We start from the raw sequence: 25,216 nt of genomic DNA, 5'->3' as shown, positions 1-25,216 counted from the left end.
TGTTTTTATTCTAGATTGTAAGAAGGAAAAGACGAAGAAGAACAAAACAAAACAAAAAAAATTGTTCCAATAAAAAGACTCCGTATCAACGAAAGACTGTGTACAGTGAAGAAAACACAAAAACATCGTACATGAGAAGAGGGAATAAAACACATATATAATTATGTGTACGATCGTTAATGAATTTCCAACTCTCTGCACTGTGTGTTGATCTATCCGCTATATAGTACATATGTACAGTTTTACCGCGCTTTAAATGGAAATGCCGGCCGGCAACTTTTCGAAAATGTTGTGTATACAAAATGAAGCGCATATCATAGCACATAAAATACCATAATAAAAGGGTCTATGAACCTTTACGAACAGTAGAACAAACAACGTTATTCAACACGTGCAGCATATATATATTTAGTAAAATGCACAATATTTCGTACGTATACGTATGTCCGTTTGTACATACAATATCTTGAGCTGGAGAAATAGATTTTTTTTGTTCGTTCCTTTCGACACACAATCACACACTGAGAAATAGTATAAATAGTTTCGATTAAATAATTTTCACATTTTAACAGCTCCGAACGGCACAAGTTCTTTAGGAAAAAGAAACATCCAACCATGTAAAAAAAAAAACTTGAAATAATAATAGCAAAATTAAGAGAGAACAAAGAAAGTTCTTTTTTTTTCGTGTGTAAACACGATTGAGCGTTCACACTCGAGACTATAATATTACGTCGAGTTAGAAAGGGCAAACAAGTCAATAAGCCGTGTCTATATATACAACATATTCTTTGTATAGTCATATGATATCCGATTATATTTCGTTTGACAATGTTATTCCTACATTAGTGGCTTTAGTGTTTTATTAGTAGAGAATTGATTTCAGAGCATAAAACACATTGACCTCGTTGGATATATGGGACGTTTCGGAAGTAGAACGTTGAAAAGACATATAGAGGAAGCGAATTATTGATTTTCCAATTAATCGATTGATACAAGTCGGTTGGAATAATTGGACAACCATCGCATTGGAAATGTCAGTTGTAGTTAAATATAATTTATTTGGGACATGACCGACTTCAAGTACTTCAAGTCCTGTTATCGTGAGCTAGTTCAATCTTGATCGATTTTTTTTAAATAAACTTGAAGCACACCGGTTGATGGTTTATCGAGTAAAAGTTGTTCCTCGTAGCCGGTTCTAGGTTCTTACATTCTTAATGAGGATAAGACAGCTGTCAATAGAATTGTTGAACATCTATGCATACTGGACACAACAGAGTATAACATTCTGTTGCCCATTAATAATGCAGAAAAAACTCCCTGAACTACTTTTAATGAAACGTACGAGTTAACTTCAGATGCACTTCCACTTCAAGTCGGTTTTTTTTATATGTTTCGTCCTTAGGTTACAACACTAGATACAGTAGAGGATATGTTTATGAAAGTTTTAGACAATTTTACATTTGTTATCGACAACGATTGCAAAAAATATAAGTGATGGGGTTTGGCTAGTGTTCTTCTGTAAAACAAAACGAATTTTTAACCGAACGATGTAAAAGATTTTCTTCCACAAGCTAGAAAATAGTTTACACAAAAGGAGTAATAGATTTAGATGTCGTGATACGTTAAGAACGTTCCACCGAATAACTGACTGTAGCTACACATAACAACGCAAAAATGTCCTAATTCAAATTTTTCTTTAGTCTTACTGTCAAACTTGACAGAGTAACAAAAGAAAAATTTGAATCAGCTAGTGCAGCCAGTAAAATTAATGCTCCAACTTTTTTAGCCTTCAAAATCAAAGTTCTTACCATAAATCCGGCAACAAAATATTTTCACCACGAAAACCAATCTAAATTTTCGACGAAAGAAATGATATTTGAAATTCAATTCACAAAACAAAATGATCCGAATCGATGTGAACCCTCTAATCGTTCCCCACAAAAAATCATAAATCTCTGCATTCAATGCCGAGCCGACCCTTTTTTTCTCCGTAACACAGAAAATTTTCGTTTCTTTTCCGAAAAATCAAGCAGCTAGCATTTCTTTTGTACGGCATCTGATACAGAGTCATGTAACGTATTTCAATGTGTGTGCATTTAGATTATCCATAAAAGAGGTCAATACTCTCGTACACCAAGGGGTCGTTTTACTTAGACTACATATAGTACAAACAAAAATTACATACACTCGCTTGTAACTTGGATGCATCTTTCAACAAAAACAACAAGAACGAAATCCTTGCTTGGCTTTCGTTTTATGTTCAATTTACGTTCTCTTTTTTCTCCTTTTTATTTTGTTTACATCTCCGAAGACAGGTTTTCCATATGCATTTGGTGATAATCTTGTTCTCATCAGCTGTTGCATTGCTTTATTTTGAAATCGTTGCACTTATTCTGTGTGTATATTCCTTTTTTATTTACTCGAGTGCAGTTCGAGAAGCCTTATTTGTACAGGAACTGGACGAATGAAAATGTGGGTATTGTTAAACGCTATCCAGACGAATAATGTAATCGGTTTTAGGGTATCGTATTTTGTATTGTTGATAAATCATGAGCAGGTCGTAAAACCAGGTAGAGAAATATTTTCTTGAATACAAGTTTCGGTAACGAAATTCTATGAATCGAAGTAAAAAACAAAAATTACCCAAAAGAAAACACCCGGCCAATGATTCTATATACACAACATTTTTTATATATTATATGTATATGACGATGCAAACAAATATGGCGTAGGTTTGTTATTGTTTTCGTTGTGTCTCTTTCTATTCACCTGATTTCCATAACTACTCGCATTTTCTTACTTCAACACATTTGTTGCACTTTGTTTACATATTTTTCATCTGATGATATCGTTCCTATGGCCCCGTGTATGTATACCTCCATATAGCATATCATTTCGTCTCGTTTCGATAATAATGTAAGCCAAAATTTCCCATTAAATTCAAAGTTGTGTCAGGGATATAAGGGCCATTAGGAATAATAATGATAAAAAAAAATCGTTTGATAGAAACACTTTTTTCGGAGAACATGCGCATATCAGAACTGCATATTAGTACGAAATATTTATTTGGATATATCCAACGCACTTCAAGCAAAAGTGATCGTATTGACAGCTGCCAATTGTAGTACTATTTTATATGAAATGGTTCTTTACAGTGTTTTTCAGTTGTATGACACACTGTCAAGATTCAGTACCCCATTTAGAGTACCACTCATGCTTGAAGTGCGTTGATATATCCTAAGGCTTGAATGGTATATCGTATTATTTGGTGTTAAGTGTGAATGTGTTCGTATTGAATTGACTTTGTGTGTATTGGGATATGGCGTTTTCCCGCTAATATTCGTAAACATGTTACGACGTTGAATTCTTTTCACTTTTGTGTGTAGCATTAGAAAATACTCTGTTCCATGCAAACAGTTTGCGAACAAAGAACCAACAAAAACCTATTCAACACAATAAAAAAACAAACAGACAAACTACACAATAAACAAAGAGGCATAGTTTTGTGTTCTGCTGGATCACAACGAAAGCGAATAGTTTTCATTGTATTTAATCAGTATACAGTAATAATGCCAGTAAAGTACTGCAGCAAAACAATAGACAATGATTGTGTATGACGAGCAAGAGACGCTGGTAGCCAGGTCTTCACTGTTTACTGGTCTTTCCATAATAAAAGAAGAATAATGTGAAAATCAAATCTTTGTCATACTTTAATCATTTGATTGGATTCTCATTCATTTTTTGAATTGGCTACAACAATCAATTTTGTGTTCGGAATGAGACACAAACCGAACCGAACACAAACAATGACTAATTATTAAAGTTCTAATCCATTTTCGACCTACCACTTAACAAAGCCATTTATATAAACATTGTACACTTTGTGTCGTCGCTGCTATAGAGGCTGGTTCAATTTTGATGCATAACATCCTTTATTTCCGCATAAATTCTAGAGGTCATTGACTTGTTGTTAAGCATAACAACCAACATTCTCGTGCAACATGTAGTAAATGGAGGGACTGCACCGCTTATATCGGATAGGCATATGTATTCAACTATATTAACGTCGCAATAATACGCGTCGCTTTTTCGAACAACAACAAAAAATTGAAGAAGAAATTGATGAATCATCGTTCGGTGGTTTTATTTTCTGCTTTCTTTGTGTTTAAATTTCTATTTGCTAATTGGCATGGTCTTATCTGTGGTGTTGTTACCCGTGACGTGCGGCGACTTTAATGATGATGATTGTTGCTTTATTGACTGGAACAGGTCTCAATGAACCTGCGAAATCGTAGATTGGCAAGGGGAAAGTGGAAAGTAAAGTGTTCCAACTTTAATTGGTATAGGTAGAGACACTAATTTCTTGAATTTTGTGATTGTTGATTTGATCGAGGAAATGCAGGAAAATCGAGAAAATTCAGGAAATTCACCAAATTAATTTATTGGAATTTGAAGAATTTCTGGGATTTAAAGTGGCTCCTTAGAATTGTCTACAAACTGGATCTACGCAGGTCACTTGTTATGTTTTATTATTATGAAAAATAAATGAAATGGAAATGGATTTTCTTGAAACGACTTGACGAAAATCGAGAAACCTCAAGAAATATTTCAACATTTTCTTCAAGTTTCTTCGTCAAAGCATCAAAGAACAAAGAAAATTTTGGTCGAAACACGTTTTCGATCTCGTTTGTTCTCAGCTTAACATAAATGGGCGTATTGAATTGTCGTTTTTCATGTCCCAAATTCGAAAAAGATCAATTTGTGACATACGTTGAGCATACTGTATGTCGACAAATACGACGAATACTCTAATTATTTCGCTGAAAATCCATACACCAAATTGATGAAAAATTATCGCAAAGTCAGCCGAACAGACTAGAAAATTCAATTGTCAAATTATTATCGAAAATTACCAATCAATAAATTTAACAGCGTCCGTGCTTATAATTGAATTTTAATTGGTTGTGATGTAATCTGAAACGTGGCAATTCTTTACGGTTGGACGGCCAATTTACGCGGAAATAATGTGGAAATATCATCGGATTTTCATGTAATTATCTCATTTATACGATAAAAATTCATCAGACGAAATAATGTTATCAAAATGCGCCACATTTCAGTTCTCGCAATTTATGTATTACTTCCTCTACCACCACGGTAGATTTTGTCATCGGAATTAAAACTTCCAAGAACATAATTTCTGCAGCAATCACAATGTAAGATTTCCATCAAAGGCTAAAATAATTCCAAACAAAACCCGCTTTTCACACTAAAGCTCATAAACCAATTATCCTAACGCCGAAAGGAACAAGAAAGTTCACAACTTATCCATTCAAACAAAAAACTTTTTTTTTGTTGAAAAAATGAAAGAAAATTGTTTGAAGTTACGGTAGTTATTAGTTACACTTCTGCAGCGACAACAGCAACAACGAAAGCCATTGAATGCATTTAATGTTATATTATTATAGTGTAGCTACAAAGTAATAAATATAGCATGCTGCACGTGTAGCTCACATAAAGGAACCCTGTGTAGGAGTTTTTTACGTCATTCGATTCAATGGAAAACCTTTAACCTTCATGTGGCTGATGAATTTCGTTGCTGTTCTAATACATGGAAAATGTAAAAGGATTTTTTTTGGCATGAGAACTGAAACTTAACAGGATTCAAAGCATTAGGTAAAAATCTACTCCCAGAAGAAAAGATCCCCAACCTACCTATCATTGAATCTTGTCACAGTCTGTAGCTTTCTTGGAAATGTATCTAACATCTATGAAACAAGTATTTCAAAGAGGCGCTACAAACAATAATAAATAAAAACTTTTTTTTTCTATTATTGAAATGCATTTCCACGCGTGCGCTTTCTGTGATGCGCGTGTTTTGAAGGAAAGCATGCGGCTTTTCGGTTTGTTTACATCGCAAAATTATTGATTTGTTTTTGCTCTAAGCTCGGTGTATAGTTTTCGTTTTTCTTTGTTTTCCTTTTTTTGCGTTGTTAGAATATATCCTTCTTGGAAGTACAGTCCTGCATAATTGCGGAAGCTTTGACATATTTCAGTTTGTTTGCTTTTGATTTTTTGATTTTTTTTTTCTGAAGATCACTCAATCTTTCATTCCTGATTTGATTTTGTTAATGCCCCTTAGGAATATGAAGCTATGGACAATTGGGAAAAATAATTGCTCTAGGAATTAATCCAAATCCGACAGAGACAGAAAAAGTAATAGATGAGGTCTAGCTAGTGTTTGTTAAAACTAATGAAGTAGAAGATTTCGTGTCAATCTCTGCTGTACTTTGAACAAACTCCGGAAACAGAATGGTAATGGGAATTTACCGACATCAAATCAAATTTCTTACGGTATGCGGAAATGTATCAGCAACTACAACTCACTGCTTCTTATTTCCTTCCTGCTTTTTTTCAATAATTTCCCACAAATTCCTATTTGCTCAATCATTTTCGAACTTTTCCTCAAAGCATAACCCGGTTCCCGCATTATTATGAATTCAAATTGGATCAATAAATTAAATTATTTTAAAGCGCCCATTCATAAAGCTCAACCTTCGAATCGTGTTCTAGCATTCAATTTAGATTCATATTAGAATGACACCCATATTCATCTCTCTTCCCATTTCGAATTCGGTTCATATTATCAAAGCTAAAATTGAGATGCATGCACCAGTAAATCAGAAGCCATTTATTACGTAGTTAGTGTGGATCCTTCACCCAAATGCTTGTTCGATGTATTTCATGGACAAAGGAAAATGTGTGTTAGTATAATCCGATTCCAGAGTGGGCCAAAAATATGAAAATAAAAACGGGAATTGCGTTGCACACGTACATGTATTGGAAATTGGAACCGAATCGGTGATGGTATAGAAAAGGGATTTTACCACTCATCCCATTTATAACCGATCCAACATTGAAATACTACCAACGCGCAGATGTGTACAAATACAAGTGGACGACACATAACAAATTCGTATACACGCCATGCTTTATTTACCATCATAATCCCATATTTCTCGAAAATGTGGGTATGAGTGAAAAATTTTCGCGCAGTATTTACCGTACATAACGAAACTGGGTCAAATGTGCAGGGTGTTTAGTTTACATTATGTTTTGGTGTGTGTGTATGGTTAAGGTTAGAGGGTTTTTAGGTGTTCTGTTTTCTCTACTCTGTGTGATATTGAATGTATATAATGAAATGTGGGTTTTGAGTACAGCATAACCATGGTGGTGGCTTTGGATTTATAGCTTTTTTCATTAAGCATCGGATAGATATGATATTATACGAGAAATGTAATACGGCGTAATAATGTGCAAGTTATGATTTACCATCATCATAATGGAAATGCAATACATTAATGGGACGTAAATCGAATGTAAAATGCCCATTGTATTCGTTAAAGGGATAGATTACCATCAAACCATCATGGAACATGCTTTCCAATTAAAAATTTTAATTCGTTGAGTTTTCAGAGGAACCTAATGCAGAGCATTTTTTCCGGGAAATTAAATGAACGATGTCCTCATCCCAAATGAATAAATATTGAAGCACAAGCTTTACTTTCCTCAATCGTTCATAATTAAATATTCAACCAAATACCCCCAATGGGAACATCCTAATGTTATGAAGTTGCTGTGGGTGCGTTTATTATTTTCAATCCAACGTTCCACCCAGTTTCGAGGGCAGGTTTCAATGTTTTTCTTTGTTCTGTAATGAAAACTTAAACAAACTTTTACTAAATACACAAAAAAAGAAGAGAAATTCCGACCCTGGTTACTATTAACCGGAACACCACGGAAACCTATAGTTTTAACTTCACCTAACAAAACAAATTCAACTGAAAATTTCAATCGATGTTGACCTCCTTTCAAAATTATTTGCAAGGTTTTGATAATAATTCATAAATTATGCGCTTGTGTACATTGATTGCACATTTCGGTACGTCGGTTGTTGCATAAACTGGTTAATTTTCAAATTAATTAATGGTCGGCTGCATATATAATTGCCCTGCGTACAGTTTTTTTTAGTTCTATCGAAAAATAGGTTAATGTCAAGCCGATATCACCGCGTCCTTCCACTTGAAACGAATAGATTTTCATGGTTGTTTTCCTTCGAATTATTTAATCGAGTTCACGAAACAGTTGGAAGTGTTGGGGAAATCCTATGAGTTTGACACGATGAAGGCCTTGGTAATGAAGGCGACCATCTGTGTGGTAGGTAAATCAGGACATTCGACTTTATAGCTTACGGCTTTTCAACGCGCGGTGTTCGGATGTCAAAATTACTTAACTAAATTACACTTCAGGTCTATGTTGTTGTCTCGTTTTCGCTTATGTGATAAAATAGAGTACACACTTGTCACTATCAGTCTCGGCAAGCCTCGACTTCTTCGTGACAAGTGTGTAATATATATTATTTTCTAGGGAGGTAATGTGCCTCTCGCTCGTAGAGTAAAGCAGTGTATTATACACGTGAAATAATTTGATATCTCGTATCACGATGAGTAAAAGTACATCAGGCTAACGACATTGGATTCTTTAACTCATCTGGATACGAGATATCAAATTCCTTCACTGATTTAGTAATGTATTGTTCCCGGTAGTGAAAGAACCTTACGTAATTGTTTGGAACTTTTGTTTTGATTTTTGTGGTTGCTTCCCTTGCCTTCAAAAAAACATTTAACAGAAAAAATGTTTCAAACAAAGACGAAATCTACTACTGCCTTACCACATATCCTAAGTAAATAATAGTACATTTTCTACCTTGGTGTATATTTCGAGAATAACTTCGTATGTACAATTGTATATAACGAGCGCCAGCGAAATATACACCAAGGTAGAACAATGTTTTATATCCTGCAAGCTGATATTTCATACATTAGCGAAATAACCACAAATATTTGGATTTAAAACTAATTAATTAAGCATGTTGTTTTAAAACGCGTTCACAACAAAAAAACATCATACAGAGAATCCTTTATTTACTTACTTACACACATATACTGTCCACCTCAACATTTCGTTCAAATCACATCATTCCGACTACTCCGACTACTCTGATTATTTGATCGATGTAGAAGTGACTAACGAACCACTACCGACACCAATTGCATCGCGTTATATGATTTGTTGGCGTAGTGGTCAGCATGTTTGGTTGATATGCTGCTGGTCCCGTGTTCGCTTCCGCCGTTCGGCGATTTTTTTTTTTTTGCAAATATGTAGATGGAAAGTAAATTTACCCTAGGTGGGTTATGTGTGAATTATCCAATCGTATAGGCTGTGGTTATGTATGTGTTTGTGTTTATATGCAGAAACGCGTAATGTATGAAATATCAGCTTGCAGGAGATAAAACATGATTTTATGATCTTTTCACAAAATGAAACACTACCCCACTGTATGCCCTTTGGTTAGAATACAAAAGCTTCCAAGTTTCCATTTTCTTTACTTTTCATCTTACTGTTGCTTTGATTTCTTCTTCTTGCTTTTCTTTTCACTACTTCATGTGATATATAGTTTTCTAGAGCACATGAACATGAACAAAGTTACTCTCATATTTAGGTCAAACGAAATGTTTTCCATTTACGACAAACTGATGCTTCAACCCAATCTACGAGTGTTCAATTATCCTGGAATTTCGTGATATATAATTTTGATAACTTGAGAACTCCTGGAATATTGACAATGCGCATTATATACTCATCGTTCCAGATGTGTGTGCGTGTACATTGTACATTATATGCATGTGTTGAAAAGCTTTCTCATTTCGTTCCGAACACCATCTTTCACCATTTGAATGGAATTTTCATTTAGTAGAAGTTCTGTGTCACCATGTTTGTGTCGTACACCAACACATACACTACTACATGGGAATTCTGGATCAAACAAAGGGAATCATTATGTGTACATAGCGGCAGATCACATAGAATTGGAAAATTAGGTCATGTTGGAAAAACTGAATTGGAGAAAATACTTTAACCTAGTTCTCGGTTAGAACTTGGTATATTTTGCCTCCCTTTTTTTACTTTTCGCTCTTAACGACTTTTATTGTGGAGCTGGTGGATAGCATTTATGTACATGTACACGATGGTTATGTATAAAGTGGATTTCTGTTACACAGAGAACTGTTCCACCATGTTCATAAAATCCAGAGGTTTGAGTTGTTTGGCTGAAATGTGGGAAAAGCTTCTGTTTTTTGGTATGTGTGGATCTAGTGTATTGGATTCAGAACAGGAGGGAATGGCAATCGGTTTGGGAGAGATAAACTGGCTAAAAGGGACAACATATACATAATGTATATGCGGAATCGAAATGTTTATTATTTGTGAATTTGGCCTGATTTCGATTGAACGTTCGAGGAGGCGGGAGAGTGTTGAAATTGTTCCACTTGCCTGGTGAGGTAATCGAAAAGGGAACAAATACGAATGCTGAACTGGCTGTTGGCTATAATCATTGTAATTGGAAAATGATGTTAAAATTGCTGGCAAACATTTATTGATGGGATTGTGTTTCACGTTACAGTGGTATGAATTGCAGGCGATGTTTTTCACTAATTGATTTAATGGTCGGTTGTTGGCGGTAATAGGATAGGAAGCTAAATTATATTTTACATACTTTCGTTCCACCTGCGGGTGTTCGATGTAGAATACTCAATCAGAGATATTGTTGGATTGTTAGATTGTTAGGTACTTCTCTATCTGCATCGAATACAAGTAATCTAAATAATTTCACAGGCATTCAATAATACAAGGTTTTCAATCAAAGCATCACCTCCATTTACTGTTCACAATCAGTATACGTTCCCATGCGAGTGCTAACGATCTAACATTACAATCGATTACTCAATGCAATCACGCCCAAAATCTGGCAATCAAAATAAACCTCCGAAAAATCCAACGCTCTAAATTCTTAATTGATTATTCAATATCGCGCCCATCCTCATGATGACGACTGGCTTTGCTGCATTCAAAACGTATAAATTAACAAACTCTTCAAGTTTGTACAGTCTACTACATGGTAATCGACCAAACATACCGAAAGCAACCTTTTAACACACGATGAATACATAATAACCCGAAAGTCAGTTAGCATATTATTCCTCATTCGATTTATTAATCTATGTCGGAATGGATGCACATAAATAAAATATTTTCGTTTGACCTAAATTCTATGCGAATAAAAATAAATTGAACTAATGATACGCTCGAAACATACCAGATGTATGTTCTGTATGTGTTTATATGAGTGAGTGAGTTTGTCTTTGGATTTTTTTTTCTATTTTTCTAAATTAGAATTTCGATACGATGAACAACGATGGTGTGTAATGCCAGTGTTGTGCGACATGTTATATGTTTGTCTTGAATTACGTATACAGGACATGAGTGGTTCTCTGTAGGAACGGTTGGTATAATTCGGAATTTAAAATTCACCGACCAACATTTGTTAAAACATTTTGTACGGTTGCAAGTAAATAGAATATTTATTGTCGGAAAAGAGAAATCGTTCAATTGAAAGCAGAAATGTTGTCAAGCAGAAAAAAGGACTATAAAAAAATATCGGAAGTAAAACAAAAGGAAAATCGATGTAAAACGAGCTTTTTGAACATTTCTATTTTGTCATTTCAAACAAAACAAACCTTTTCCGAGCAAAGCAAATATCCTGTTTCGGAAACAAATAGCTCCAACGTCACATCATTAAGTTCTCCAGAAACTTTAAAGTCGGTGGAAGCTTTTTTATTCGCAATTCCGGCAATGTCAGAACAAATAGTTTTGCTACGACACAAATAGTTGAATGATGAGCAAAAAAAACAACTTTTGTTTGGATGTCATAGAATCAGGTTCCTATCATCGGAACTCAAAGGGAAAGAATTGAAAATATTTTCTGGAACGGTAGTACGGAAGTCGTTCTCCATTTCTATTTCTCTTCTACTCTACCTTGCGGTATACCTTTTGCTATTTCTCAAAACATGTCCTTTCAACAACGACTTTTGTGGAGAATAAATTTTCCAAAAGTTTTCTTGATTTTTCTCACATTTTCCGACATTTTTTCCGTATTTTCTTTAATTTTCCCAAAAAAATATTTTTCGGAAAAATGTGGGAAAATTTAGAAAAGTATTGGAAAGTTCTTCTTTAAAATAGTCCCTACCTTTATCTCGGACTCGGAACTCGGAAACAGTAATTAGTTTCTCAATCGACACAATTTCTTAAAGGTGATAAGACCTTAGAAAGCGATATGTTCGAGTCAGACAGGTTTTCCAAACTCTTATTTCACCTAACGGATATTGGACCGATTGAAAAACTTATTACTGTGCTGGAGTCTTAAGATGATGTGCTAACGTAGATAGTTTAAAGTATTTTTGTATTGACAAGTGCACTATCACGGGCTTTTAGTAAAGACATCTGTCTCGAAATAGCTTTGCGAAAGAGTAGAGATAGAGACGAGAATAGAAAAGGACTGTCGTAATACCGTTCCTGATATCGAATTCATCACAGAGGTTTTTGCACAAGTGCTTTCTCAATGATGTAACTGTGGTTTTTATGTTGTCTAAAGAGTGTGGGATGGTACAAAGCATGTCAATAGCTGGATACAAAGAATTTTCTACATTATCACCGTAACTTTACTGTCGTCAGTGCGTCTTTTATTCACAAGCACACCTAAGCATTTAAATAAGGAAACAAATCGCTGCATTAATATTTAACGAATTATATATTCGTAATTCGCTTAGGACACTTCCATGTTTTTATGCCAAGATCATCTCTCTTTGTCTGTCAATATTTACAATTTTCTAATCTTATTTGTTTTCCGTATTTATCTAAAACTCGCTTGATAGATTCCCCTCTATTTTACATTGTAATAACCCAGAATCTTACCATCATCGCAAAGATATTGATGCTATCGTAAACCTCTCGAAACAGATGTCTTATTTCTCAAGTGAGCTTCCCATGTCGTATCGCTGCGGCGGTATTATGTTTGAACCGATGATGTTTGTTGTTTTTTCGTTCATTCAAAACCAACTATTAGTGGAATTATGTTTAAATTAACCATCACAGAAACATATGCACGCCAAGGTAGACAGTGTGGATGCAAAGTATTCCTTTGTTAAGAGGATCGTTATAAGTACGCTTCAAAGTATCATTTTGAAATGGGAAACAAACAGGAATTCAAAGACGACTTTGAAACAAACAATCAAGTTGAGTGGATTCGTGTTATTTAGTGGTTTTGTGTGATGTACACATTGCCGTATTATAATGTGTATGAAGTGTGACGTTCCTATTCATCCCCATGTATGTTTATTATGTATGGCATTCACCGTACGGCTCTTTTTTATTAAATTAGAGCGTTACTTGCATAGTAGACCCGGTTCGTTCCATTTTCTATCTTATATTCATATACCCGATTCACATAGTGTACATTATGTGTATACCACCCGGTTGTACATTATGTACATGAGAAACTGGGTCAAATACAAATTTTTCGATTTGAAAGCAAGGCAAAAACTTTACGTTCTGTGTATGATAGCACGGTACTGAGTTATACGGTTTGTATATATGTAGACAAGTGTGTACGCTGCTGGTTTTCATTTGCAGGTATCATTTGATATGCGTATACATGGTCCATTTCATTTCATTGGGAAAACCTTTACACCCCGGCCGGCATTTGCCATCATGATAAATAATCAAATCATCGTTCGAATTAGGTTAACAGGAAACGAAGGAAAAAAGCACAAAAATCATGATGCCAAAAAACGGTCGTTTACTGAAATGGGAAATTATGTTCTCATCAGGCACACAGTGGTTGGCCTATATTTCTGTATAGTCTGAACACTCAGAATTGTGCACATAGAGTTTGGCCCTACATAATGTAAATTATATAATACGTATCTGTTGTAGCTGCTGTAGAAACATAATTTATCTGTATTGTGTGTGCTTTTTGGGTTAATAGGGCACACATCTGGGACACATAACCGGTTGCATAGAATTGGAGCATTTTTTTTTGTTCTCTGTAAGTCCTGGAATTGCATTTCACCATTCATTTTCATTGGACACAATAAGGCTTTTATTGCCATAATGTCGTTACGAATGCATTTAACGTACAGCTCGAAATTGAGGACACTGATTTAATTCAAACATCTAGTCAAGTACACACTCCATAACATTTCTGCGATTCTATGCAAGCTTTTCATCGGATTGCTTGATTAATCAGGAAGGATATTCGAAGTTGAATGCAACAGGATGGGAAGGCTTTTCAGTAAGATTTGAATCGACATTAATTATGTGGTAGCAACATGGGAATTTTATCCTGGAATTATCGGTTGATGTGCTTGCGTGCATATATTCCAGAAATGTGTGTTCGTATGCTAAACACTCTTTCATGTCGTTTTGATGGATCATTTTAATTATTGTAAGTAGAGCGGTGTGTAGTTAGTTTTAATTAAATTATCTATTAAATTGGAACGTGTGTATAGAGTACCAGCTTCAAAGGTTTACACAAACAATTATATTTCTCCGGAATCGTATTTGATGTTTACATCATAGAAATGCTTGCATTTGGCCTCTGGAGATAATGTTGTACAAACAAAAAACGAAGAGTTTTTGTTTTGAAATGCAAAATTTGTTTGTTTATGTTTGGTGACACGAGAGAGCATTCATTCGGCTCAAACAAACTTAATATATTTCCTATTAATTAAAAAGTTTTTTTTTTGTTGAAACGTTTGGATGGTTGGATCGAATTACACACACAAAAAAACACTTTATTAAACAAGAAAAAAGAGGTGTCATGTCTTCTTGCTAATTCACTTTAATTAAAATGTTATGATTAGCCATTAACATGCTAAACAAATAAACAGAACTGGTCGGTCGTTTCTTCTTTTTTTTCTCTTCCCAGAAATACACACCATACCAGCTAATGAGAGGCTAATGGTGTATTGAGTTAATAAGGTTTTGCAAGAAAATCATAAAGTTAGATAGAGAATGATGTTTTTGTTGCTGCTACACGCTGTGGGAGTTCAGATTTCCTAATGGTTATTCGAGAGCTATGTAAACATTCACAATTACCAAAATCAACACTAAATTTAGTGCAATCTCGGTTCTATATTTTCGTTTTTTTTTTGTTATTTTAGAAGTTTCTCTTGTTTGAAGTTGTTGAATCAAACTGTCTTTACTGTGACGCGACTCTCCAAACTAATTCTTACGAAAGTTTTGTTTTCGAATTAATTTCTCTGGCTATTATTGACCATAATGTCGAATAATGTGTGATCGTGCGAATACCTTAATACAGAAAGGAGACGCAAACAAATAGTGAATTATAACAAAAATGAAATTTCATTGATTTCCTTTTCTTTAAAATAGCTATAACCGATAATGCCGAACAGATCATCAGGAGAAATGTCAGTTCCAAAGTTTTTTTTTCGAAGTTTTTTTGATCTGAAGCATAGGCATAATACCATTCCCGCCACGCTGCTTATTCTCCCATTTACTTTTTTCAGACATTTCTCATAAAACAAAGAAAAAGTCAAAATAAGTAGTTTTCCCTTATGTGTTAAAACCGTTAAAATGTGGCACTGTCGTCATTATCTGTAAGATTATTCTTAAAACATTTCATCTACGCTATTTATTACATGTGAGTGGATCATGTGACAAATTTACAAGATTGTTCTAGACATATAACCACTTTCAATTCCCACAACAGCCGTAAATTTTACGAAATCACACTGACACACGATGAGTTCTGTACATAGAGAACCATAGAGTCTTTTTGGGAAATCATTTTCCCATATTTTCTTGAATTTTCGCACATTTTCCTAGATTTTTCCATATTTTCCTTGACATTTTTTTTTGAAAATTCGGTAAAATGTTTTCCAAAATAGAGTCACTGCATAGAACTCGGATTACTGCCTAAAAATCTGGATATTGAAAAAACCAATCTCAGTTGTTGCATAACTTTTTCAAACCACCGAAATATCTTCACTTAACTAATTCAATCTATTACTTCTTTTCGAGTTCGGTTTGATACCACATCTTGTACTTCATTAGTTATACGTTATCTATATAAGAGAACACTAGCAAGTAATCATCATTAATTGATTAATTGTTGACATCGTTGTCAATAACAGAGGATTAACCATTCTTCACAGGCTGTTCAAGTTTCGAACTGGATGCTGACTTTGCGTTAAGTGTAGCTATGGAACAAAATTTATATTTTTCAAATAAATTGCTGAAAGTCCCGGCATAAGCTAAATGGCACAGTTGTGGTAAATATTTTCCATCAACTACCACATTCTAGGTTAACAATACCCCGAAGCCAAAGTAAACATTTTAAGAAAAAATAAAATATTTTCCTTTTGCCATCGATCGTTGTGCTTCTTCAATTTGTTGCTTATTCAAAATCGAATTTTCCCTAACAACGAAACATCGAAAACATAATATCAACAGCGACAATCGCTATGATTTTAACAAAATGGAGTCTAAAAATCATCGAAAAAAATTTATGATAAACTGTGAGCATACCGAAAAAAAGAGCACACAACAAAATAAAACACTCGTGCCATATATAGCCCGGAAACCTAACAAAACTGGGTCAAACATAAATTGCATTGTAGTATAATACACATGTACATATATATACAATTTTCTGTCCCATTTATAGTCGTATCAACGTTTCGGATTACGACATACAGTACATATATACCAAACGTTCGTCGATGGGAAAAGCTTTATTGTATGTACGAAATGTTGAATGTTAAGTTTATTGAAGCTGTGTAATGCTTGTTGAAACATTTATAATACAAAAAAAAAAAATTCTGTACATCGTCACATCGTATACACCTCGAACACTCATGTTTTTGTTCGAATTGATTTTTAAGCTTCATCGTATTTTCCTCATCAGCAACTTGAATCAATTCATAATAATCCGAACAACACAGTGCGAAAGTACACGCTCCTACAATCAAATCCAGCTATCAGCTTGCACGATCATCTCCAGTTCTCCGAATTGCCTATTCGACGAGATCCATTTTTCAGGCAATAATTGCTTATGATACCTCTAATAGGTTCATTCATCCGTTAAAAGATGAAAAAAAAAATATCAATTTTCCATTGATCGAAATGTACCGCCGTAGGGCCGGTTTATTCGGCGGTGCATTTCACATTCGATGGAAATATGGATTTTTCGTTATTTTTCAGGCAATAATTGATATATCCGGCGACTTCCCTCGTTCATAAACATTTACACACAATCGTCGAAATTACGAAAATTTCATCAACGAAACATACACTCACAGAAACTGTGATCTATATTTTTCCCACATCGTCATTGGGTTTTGATGTGGGATGGCCGTTGAGAAAATTGAGAGGAAAACTCACCAAACCGCTATACCAGTTTTCGGTTCGAAACTTTGATTTTGGTTTATGTTTAAAAATCTAACGCCCGGCCGATTAAAACGAAGAAAATAAAATGTGAGTGAATCTAATTTCTTTATCTTTATTTGATTACAGGCTAATGGACGAATGTTGAAATGCACGTGGAAAGGGTGTCGAGTTGTACACACAACAGTCAATCAGATTGAGACCCATGTTCGTAATGCACATCTTGGGTAAGTTTAGTTTGATCGATTTAAACTTGACTTTGTTGGATCTGTTAAAACTATACAAATGAGATGATGATGATCATGATGACCATACACAACATGAAATATTAGCATCATCAATTGATTTATTACATTCCTTTGTTTCCGTGACCTATATATATTTTGTGTAGAGTGTTATTTCCGCCATTTACAAACACTGTGCTATTAGGTTGGTGTTTCCCATTTCTATTTCTATTTTGGCAATTCATTTTGCTTGAAAAAAATTGTGGTAGTCTGTAAACGGTTGAAAGGGCACCGGGTAGATCAATCATATCATGGGATTCATTTTTCCTATGAAAATAATTTACTTGAGTTAATTCTACTTCCTATGGTTTACTGGGGGTCTATTGGCTTCTCTCTCTCTCTCTCTTGGATTTTTTATCGTATTCTTATATATTCAGAAGCGAAGCGATTGAATGGAAAACGGTCGTTAAGTGTAGTTTATTGACGTGAACGTAAGACAACACTTTACTGTAATTAATTACACAAAATGTGAACGGATCGAATGCCAATCGACCAATCTATCTTATACGTATGCATGACATTGAAAATTATTAGTTCCTCAGCGGAAATCTTAACAACAATCCATTAAGAATATTGTGTTTTTGTTAGGTAGTTTTTTGTGTGCTTTGTTCAATACGTATCTGGAAAAGATTGACGATGTTAACTTTCAAAGTTGTGTAAAGCTTTAACATTAATAGATTGAAAGTCTTGCCACTTAGCCCTGACATCTCGAAAGTTTCAGCTTTACATTTCGGATTGTTGAAAACAAGAAATTATCTGGCAACACAAACTACTGTAGCAACCAAAACAATGTTGTTGATGTCCAATTAAATGTATTGACAATTTTAGCGATGATTTCCATGGCTGTAGTCAGGAAGTCTCATGAGTGTACTTAATCTATTACAGACGGCAAGCATATGACAAGTATTATTATCCGGTCTATTATACTTCCATCGATCAAAGTGTTGATTTCAAATCTGGTACTTCAATTTTTCTTAACATGCATTTTACTACATAAAAGATCATATTACCCAGAGCTTGTCATTATTTTTGTCGTCGTTATCGATAACAGAGGAATAGTCGTATGTGACAGGTTCTTTATGGAAAATTCGGAATATTTCAGTTTTTCTATTAAAGTTGATGCCAATCAAATTTGTTCCTCATTTGTTAAATCTACCTAGCGTACAGTCTCGCATTTCAGGTGCTCGAGATAAATTATTTGAATCATAAGATTTTTCATGTTTTCCCTTTTGTATTCGAGAGCTTCCAATTAATGTCGATAAAAAATAAATTGGTAATTCCAATTAATTAGTCAGCTCCCGTACTGTAATTGCAGTGTCATTACCATAAATTACCAACAAAAAAGCGAAAAGAAATCAAAAGAAATATCAACAAAATTATAAGTAATTAAGTGATTAATATCCAAAACCGCGCAATGAATACCGAAATGGTTTTATCTTTCATGGTGGAAACCATTGTGCAACCGACAACAGAAAAACGAATTCTTTGCAACAAAAAGGCATAAAAAACTCTCGATGATTATACAACGAAATGAAACCGAAGGAAACAAAAAACCAACAAATTTTCTTTTCAAAATGCTTTTTTCTCCATTGCATTGGTGTGTTTGCATTTTAATTTGTTCCCCTTTACCTACTTAACATACTTGGCATTATATACACACACTCTTCGTGGCGTACGAGATATATCACTTCTGCGGTTTCGCATTTTCGCATAATAATAATGAAAGAAGAGGAAAAAATAAATAAATAATGTTTTATGATTAAACCATCATTATGCCCGGTGTACGTCGGCAATATGTCAATGTTTATGATCATTTTAAAAGATATGAAGTGTTGTTTCAATTACAATAATGCAGCATATTGTTCAAAATTGGAATAAATATAATTTTGGTCATTCGGAACACGTAGCAATGATTTTCTTTTGTTTCGGGGTGATAAGACTTGGGAACGAGTTTCTTTGTTTGATTGTTGTTGTTGTTTAGCTGTTTTTCTTCTCTTTTTTTGTTTATGTAAATTAATATAACGTGTGCATTGGACATGTAGGTATTCACATTTGTAGGTAGGTAACTACTTGTTTGTTCAGATAACCGTAGATGGACGAACTTCTACATTCTTTTCACTGAACATTTTAGGTTCGATAAAATTAGATTGAAATGAACGGAAGCATTGACATAAGCGAAGATTGGTGATTTCAGTTGGCTTAACTAGAAATACACTTTCTTATTCGGTTGAACAAAATTTTACGATTCATTGAAACCAATCAGTTTGGGTGGAGACCATCTGTGATCGATAGTTACGACAAAAATGACTTTCGGTCCGGTAAATGTTTGCCTTATACAGGGGAATGTGTGTCAAAACAAATGAAGTAAAAGATTTTGTGGCAAAAATTCAGCAATGCTCTTAACAAATGTAGTAACAGATTTAAAGATATCTGATGACATGCTAGATGCAGAAATACTTCATTGTCTACACTTCAAACAGAGAAATTTTGACAAGAAACTTCTTTAATATCGATTCATCCAATACTATGGCATTCCAAGGCAAAAGTTGACCTCGAAGGCTTGAAGTTTACAATAATGAAACCTACTGGTTTTCTACTGAGCCCAATGCTGTGAGTTAGGTTCTTTTTCTCAACGAAATAACCGTTATCTGATGTAAATATTGAAGTAACAAAAACACTCTCGCAAACTAGACGATTAGACCGTACTCTCAACATTGATGGCAAATTATGTATTCACATAATGGTAACACTTAACCGATTCATTTTATCAGCAAGAACTTACTGCTAATGGATTTTCAAATCATAGATTTCCGATAAACTAAATCGAATGATGTTTTTTTTTCGCTTTCGCGTTCACAACATTTTTATTGTAACGTCGTCACCTGCTTTGAATTAAGTGTACCTGAAAAATTATCATATGATACACACGCAAAATGCTTCTACGAAATAACAAAAATGACACACAACAACGTAGAATCGGGTCTGTAATGATTGCGTCGATTAATCGGAACGTGCGTAATTTTCTTACAGATTAGAGATTACATAGAAAAGTAGGACACACCCATACAGGTGGCTTTGTTTCGGCAGAAGAAAACAATAGCAGATCTCACGTTTGATAAATAATTTAACTGTGTGCGACAACAATGACTAAAGAATTTTAGTTGTTGATTTTTGTGACAGCCGAATTTTCATTGATAAACAACTTTTGACGTCGTACCTTTTTTGGAATTTGTAGTAATGGCGTAACTAGCGTATCGATAAAAAAATTCTATTCTATTCTTCTATTTTGTTTGAAATGGTTTTTTTACAGTGTTTTACATTGCCATTACACTGTCAACTTTCAGTACCCTATTTAGAGTAATTTACTCATGCTTTAAAAGCGTTGAAAAATTACAACTGGCTGTTTTCCATCAGGGATGAAAATGACAGAGTGAAAGCTTGGGTCTTTGATGGATCAAAGATCATGATGGAATTATGACGAAATTCGGTACCAGCCACCTGCAAGTTTTAGAGAAATAATATCTAGTGATCATAAACAGTAACAGCCAATTTTTTAGACAATCCATATAATTTTCCGTCAATTGAATCTGTTACATACGGTTGTCATCTGTTATCGACAACGACAGCAACACTAAACGACAAGCTCTGACTAATGAGTCTTATATATAGCAAAAAGCATATTTAAAACAAATGAAGTAAAAGATTTCTGAAATCAATTTCTGAAAATCTTCGATCAAATGAAGTAATAGATCAGATGGTAAAACTGGTAATATGCTTGCCGTCTGTGACAGGTTAAAGAGATCCAATTCAAAGACTTGATACGTGTTTCGGACGTTGGTGGACATTGGCGTTAGTGTCTCTTCTCTTAATTTAACATTTAATTAAACCATTCACACCGGAAGTGCGTAACAAACAAAGATTCAACGCACTCTGAATGAGAGTGATGATTTAGGCTAAAGGGTTTAGCCTTTGTCGCTGAAGTCGACTTTGAAGATGAATAATTATAGCTGTCACAAGACACATTTTTTTCCCACCGATGGTGGTATAGTGGGTGAAATAGGAATTGACGCCCTGAGTGTGCATCACTATTCCGTTCGTCCTAATCATCACTGGATTCTTCAGAAATCCTTGACAAAAATGGGTCACGTATGCGAAAAATACGAGAAGTAACGATTGGTTATGGAAACCAACTGCTTGAACTTTCGCCAAATCATGACCAAATCCTAGCGACAACCGACCCAATCCCATCACTTTTTTATTTAAAAAAAAGTGGATCGGAAATCCAGACCTTGGATGCTGATGCAACCACGGCTTATTTTTGAGAATCTTATTTCCGAAAAATTCTGAACTGTGGGGAACTTTCGGCAAATTCATTTTCTTTAGAATCAAAATTACCAAACCTAAGTCCTGGATTGGAGGTGTCATGAGAGATTGCTGGAAGGACTCAGGCTAACTCTTTGAAACGGATCTGTGTGTTCTCATCAAAGATTATCTACTGTCGTCGGTGTCTATTCGGCTGTTTTCATAATTTTCGATCGTCATATATACTGTAGCATCCATCGACCGTTCACGCTCGTGAGAATGGCATTCATAAGCAGTTAGAAAAACACTTGCGATTAATTGTTTTTTTTTTTTAGTTTTCATTTTTATTTTAAATGATGTAACATCGAAATACCACTAAATTTGTTTATCAATGGAAAGTAAAGAAGAAAAGTGAAAACATTTTTTTTCATTTTTGTTGGTTTTGGTTTATATCAATATCCAGCTTAACAATTTGTATATAATAATCAATAATTAACTACACCACTTTTTTGCTTTTATTATTTTTTTTATACATCTAATGAACTGATGAGTGGGGGGACGAAAAAAAGGGTAGGAAATTCAGGAAGAAAGATAAAACTTTTTCTTTTTTTTACTTCACTGGTCTTTCGCCCAAAACTTGCTCGCTTGAAAGACCATTTTCTGTATTCTTGTGTTTAGCTAAATTTTTTATATTTAAATTCGAATATCCACTAGAGCAGCATGCACAAAGATTTCTTCTTTTGTTTGGTTGGTTTTTCGGGAGATTTTGTATTTATTTGCCGTACTAGATCGTTGAATATCTGCGAAAAGTGGGAGAAATTTGGTTGGAATTAGAAATGTTGGCTGGTGGATTCACTCAAAACAATTTCCCTGTGTGAGATTTCGGAAGAGAAAAACATCTCTCAATTTCACTGATTTCATTGAATTCAGTTTGAAGGAAATTGAGAGAAATTCAGATTCACTAAAAAAGTGGCTCAGATTGCCGATCTTGTACAAAACAGTCAAAACACTCACTTCGTTAACATTGGTTCTCGTTTTGGCAGATGTTTCCATAAATGTACAATTAAATTGTGCTGCAAGTCCGCTACCTACATCCTTCCCAACCACTCGTTCTTCTTCCAAATCACATTTATTGCCTACAAGAACCATCGGCACATCGTCCGTATCCTGCAACAAACCGATAAACACACACAAAAAATTAGTTCTCGTCTCAGCACTCGTCGATCGATCTCTCTCACCTTCACCCGTAGTATTTGTTCACGCAAATCCTGCAAGTCATTGAATGTGGACTGGGCCGTTATCGAATAGGCCAGCACAAATCCTTGGCCATTTTTCATATACAAATCACGCATGGCTGTGAACTGTTCCGTGCCGGCCGTGTCTAGTATCTCCAGCATGCACTGTTGGCCGTCGACCTCGACCTGCTTACGGTAACTGTCCTCGATGGTTGGATCGTATTTTTCCACGAATATACCCTGGACAAACTGAACGGTTAGTGCGGATTTGCCGACGCCTCCACTGCCCAATACTTTGGAAGAGAGTTTGTTTTGAAATTGGTAACTGGAATTTTCAGTGAAATTTCACTGACGTCGACTGGCAAAAGGGACACTCACCAACAATTTTGTATTCCCTCATCGTTGCCGAATGAATAAATTTTTTTTTTGGTTGATATTTCTGTGTATTATGCGGTTTGCCTCAGAGAATCGATTGTCTAACTAGAAGTCGTGATGATTTACATTTAATTGTGGTATTGCCTTGAAAACGAAAAAAAAAAATTATTTTCGTTTTATTCCAAAGTCTGGTTATCGAGTCAATTTCATTATGTTGGTTCTGTTTTTTATTGGTAGGTACAGCCGTATACAAACGAAGTACCTTGGTGATTGAAATAGATGGGTTTCTGTTTTTCGCTATGCTGTAGGTTTTTACATCATTGTGGGTCGGAGTGTGTCTATTTCGACGATTTGCGTTTGAATCAAATTAGATTTTTATTTAAATTTAAAGGGCACAGTCACTCCTCAATGATCAGCACACACAAACAAAACACATTCATTTAATAGTTGAATCAACCTTCATGACAAGTTAATAATATGAAACGAAAAAAATCATAATTTCCCAAACACACAAAGCCGCAGCATTCGTAAACATTGTACGAATTTGTATATTTAATACACACACTGCGCGAATATTGCGTTTATTCGGTTCTTGTAACGCATTCAATACGCGGAAATGAAAAATTACCAGAAAGGAACAGAAAAAAATTATTTGAAAACAACAAAACCCGTTGATTTATTTGACTAATTAAAACGACTGTTTACCAGCTGGTGTTGGGAGATTTTGTAAAAAAAAAAATTAATTCTGGTTTCGATTTTTAATAATAATTTTAAATGCAAATCAATGTTTTGTGATGAGGCGCAATGGAGAAGAAGAAGAAAAAAAAGATTTTTTCTCAGTTTGACCTTAGGCAGGAATTAAAACCAGCGAAACGTTTGGCCTTTTTTCTCGATTCGTTTTTGTTCTCATCAACCAAACGACTATTTATAATCAATGATGAACTTGTGATTACCTCATAAAACCTTCGGCGTTTGATTAAATATTTCTCTTTAGCACTTTAATTCGCATTTGAAATCGAGTAGTAACTTTATCCTCCATGATACTTTTTCGCTTTCTGACACTTTGGACAAAACGCAGTAAAACGGATTTTTGGTTTTGTCAGGTTCAATTTCCATACAGACACTGGTTTTCGCTCAAATGTCAAATGCTATTTGGGCCAAGCGCTGTGTCTGACATTTCTCCAGACTATTTTATTTTCACCACTCCAGCCATGGCACTCAACCGTTAAAAAATGGTATAGTACCATCACTACCATCAGCACCATGGATGGTTAAAACTTTTGCGCTGTTAGGTTGGTTTTGTCTTTGAACAACGAGCAACCGTTAATGCAGCTTTTCTTTGGCATGGAATTTTGAATTCATTTTTCTAATTGTTCGTAACAAACCTTTCCAGGTGTAACCGGCGACTGTTCAATTGTTTTGCACCTTAGAATGCCAACCAATTTAGTGTGAGTTTAAAATAAAAGTCGAAAGAAGCAAAACGTTCGGATGTCCAAAGACACCACTGATGTGAAACAAACTGCGCCACCTACAAGTCACAAGGAGAATGAGATAGACATTTTCACTTTGAATAGAGTTTCATATCTGCCATCTGTAAGTACATCAATCAAGTTGTGAATGAGGGTGTTTGCGAGGAGTTTGTACTTTTAAATGTTT

The 25,216-nt window shown here is 34.7% G+C and overlaps 2 protein-coding genes across 3 annotated transcripts in view; one reads left to right on the top strand and one right to left on the bottom strand.

Moving 5' to 3' along the window:
- The window catches only part of LOC119076673 (zinc finger protein 395), a 101,536-nt gene that overhangs the window by 65,251 nt on the left and 11,069 nt on the right, over window positions 1–25,216 (top strand). The window contains exon 4 of the mRNA XM_037183568.1: window positions 17,494–17,591. Coding sequence (XP_037039463.1) covers window positions 17,494–17,591 — 98 coding nt within the window. The remainder of the gene's footprint in view (window positions 1–17,493; window positions 17,592–25,216) is intronic.
- On the bottom strand, window positions 22,477–24,683 carry LOC119076716 (ras-related protein Rap1-like). 2 transcript variants are annotated; one of them, XM_037183635.1, is made up of 5 exons: window positions 24,514–24,683; window positions 23,564–23,704; window positions 23,189–23,478; window positions 22,965–23,117; window positions 22,477–22,750 (listed from the first exon to the last, which is right to left on the bottom strand). In XM_037183635.1, the coding sequence occupies exons 2-5, from the start codon at window positions 23,583–23,585 to the stop codon at window positions 22,661–22,663; spliced, it is 555 nt and encodes a 184-aa protein (XP_037039530.1). In that variant the 5' UTR covers window positions 23,586–23,704; window positions 24,514–24,683; the 3' UTR covers window positions 22,477–22,660. The 2 variants fall into 2 exon arrangements, with proteins under 2 accessions (XP_037039530.1, XP_037039531.1); XM_037183636.1 differs by lacking the exon at window positions 24,514–24,683 and adding an exon at window positions 23,823–23,957.

This window comes from Bradysia coprophila, unplaced genomic scaffold, assembly GCF_014529535.1.
Source record: "Bradysia coprophila strain Holo2 unplaced genomic scaffold, BU_Bcop_v1 contig_232, whole genome shotgun sequence".
In the NCBI taxonomy this organism is placed as follows: Eukaryota; Metazoa; Arthropoda; class Insecta; order Diptera; family Sciaridae; genus Bradysia; species Bradysia coprophila.
This window is presented reverse-complemented; position numbering and strand designations above follow the sequence as displayed.

Bases quoted from the DNA above. Each gene is read 5' to 3' on its own strand.
- LOC119076716 (XM_037183635.1), bottom strand. From the start codon at position 23,585: ATGAGGGAATACAAAATTGTTG. The intron at 23,479-23,563 runs GTGAGTGTCCCT...TCTCTTCCAAAG, and splicing joins GAGGGAATACAAAATTGTTG to TATTGGGCAGTGGAGGCGTC. The intron at 22,751-22,964 runs GTGAGTGTTTTG...CACTTTTCGCAG, and splicing joins CGAGAACCAATGTTAACGAA to ATATTCAACGATCTAGTACG.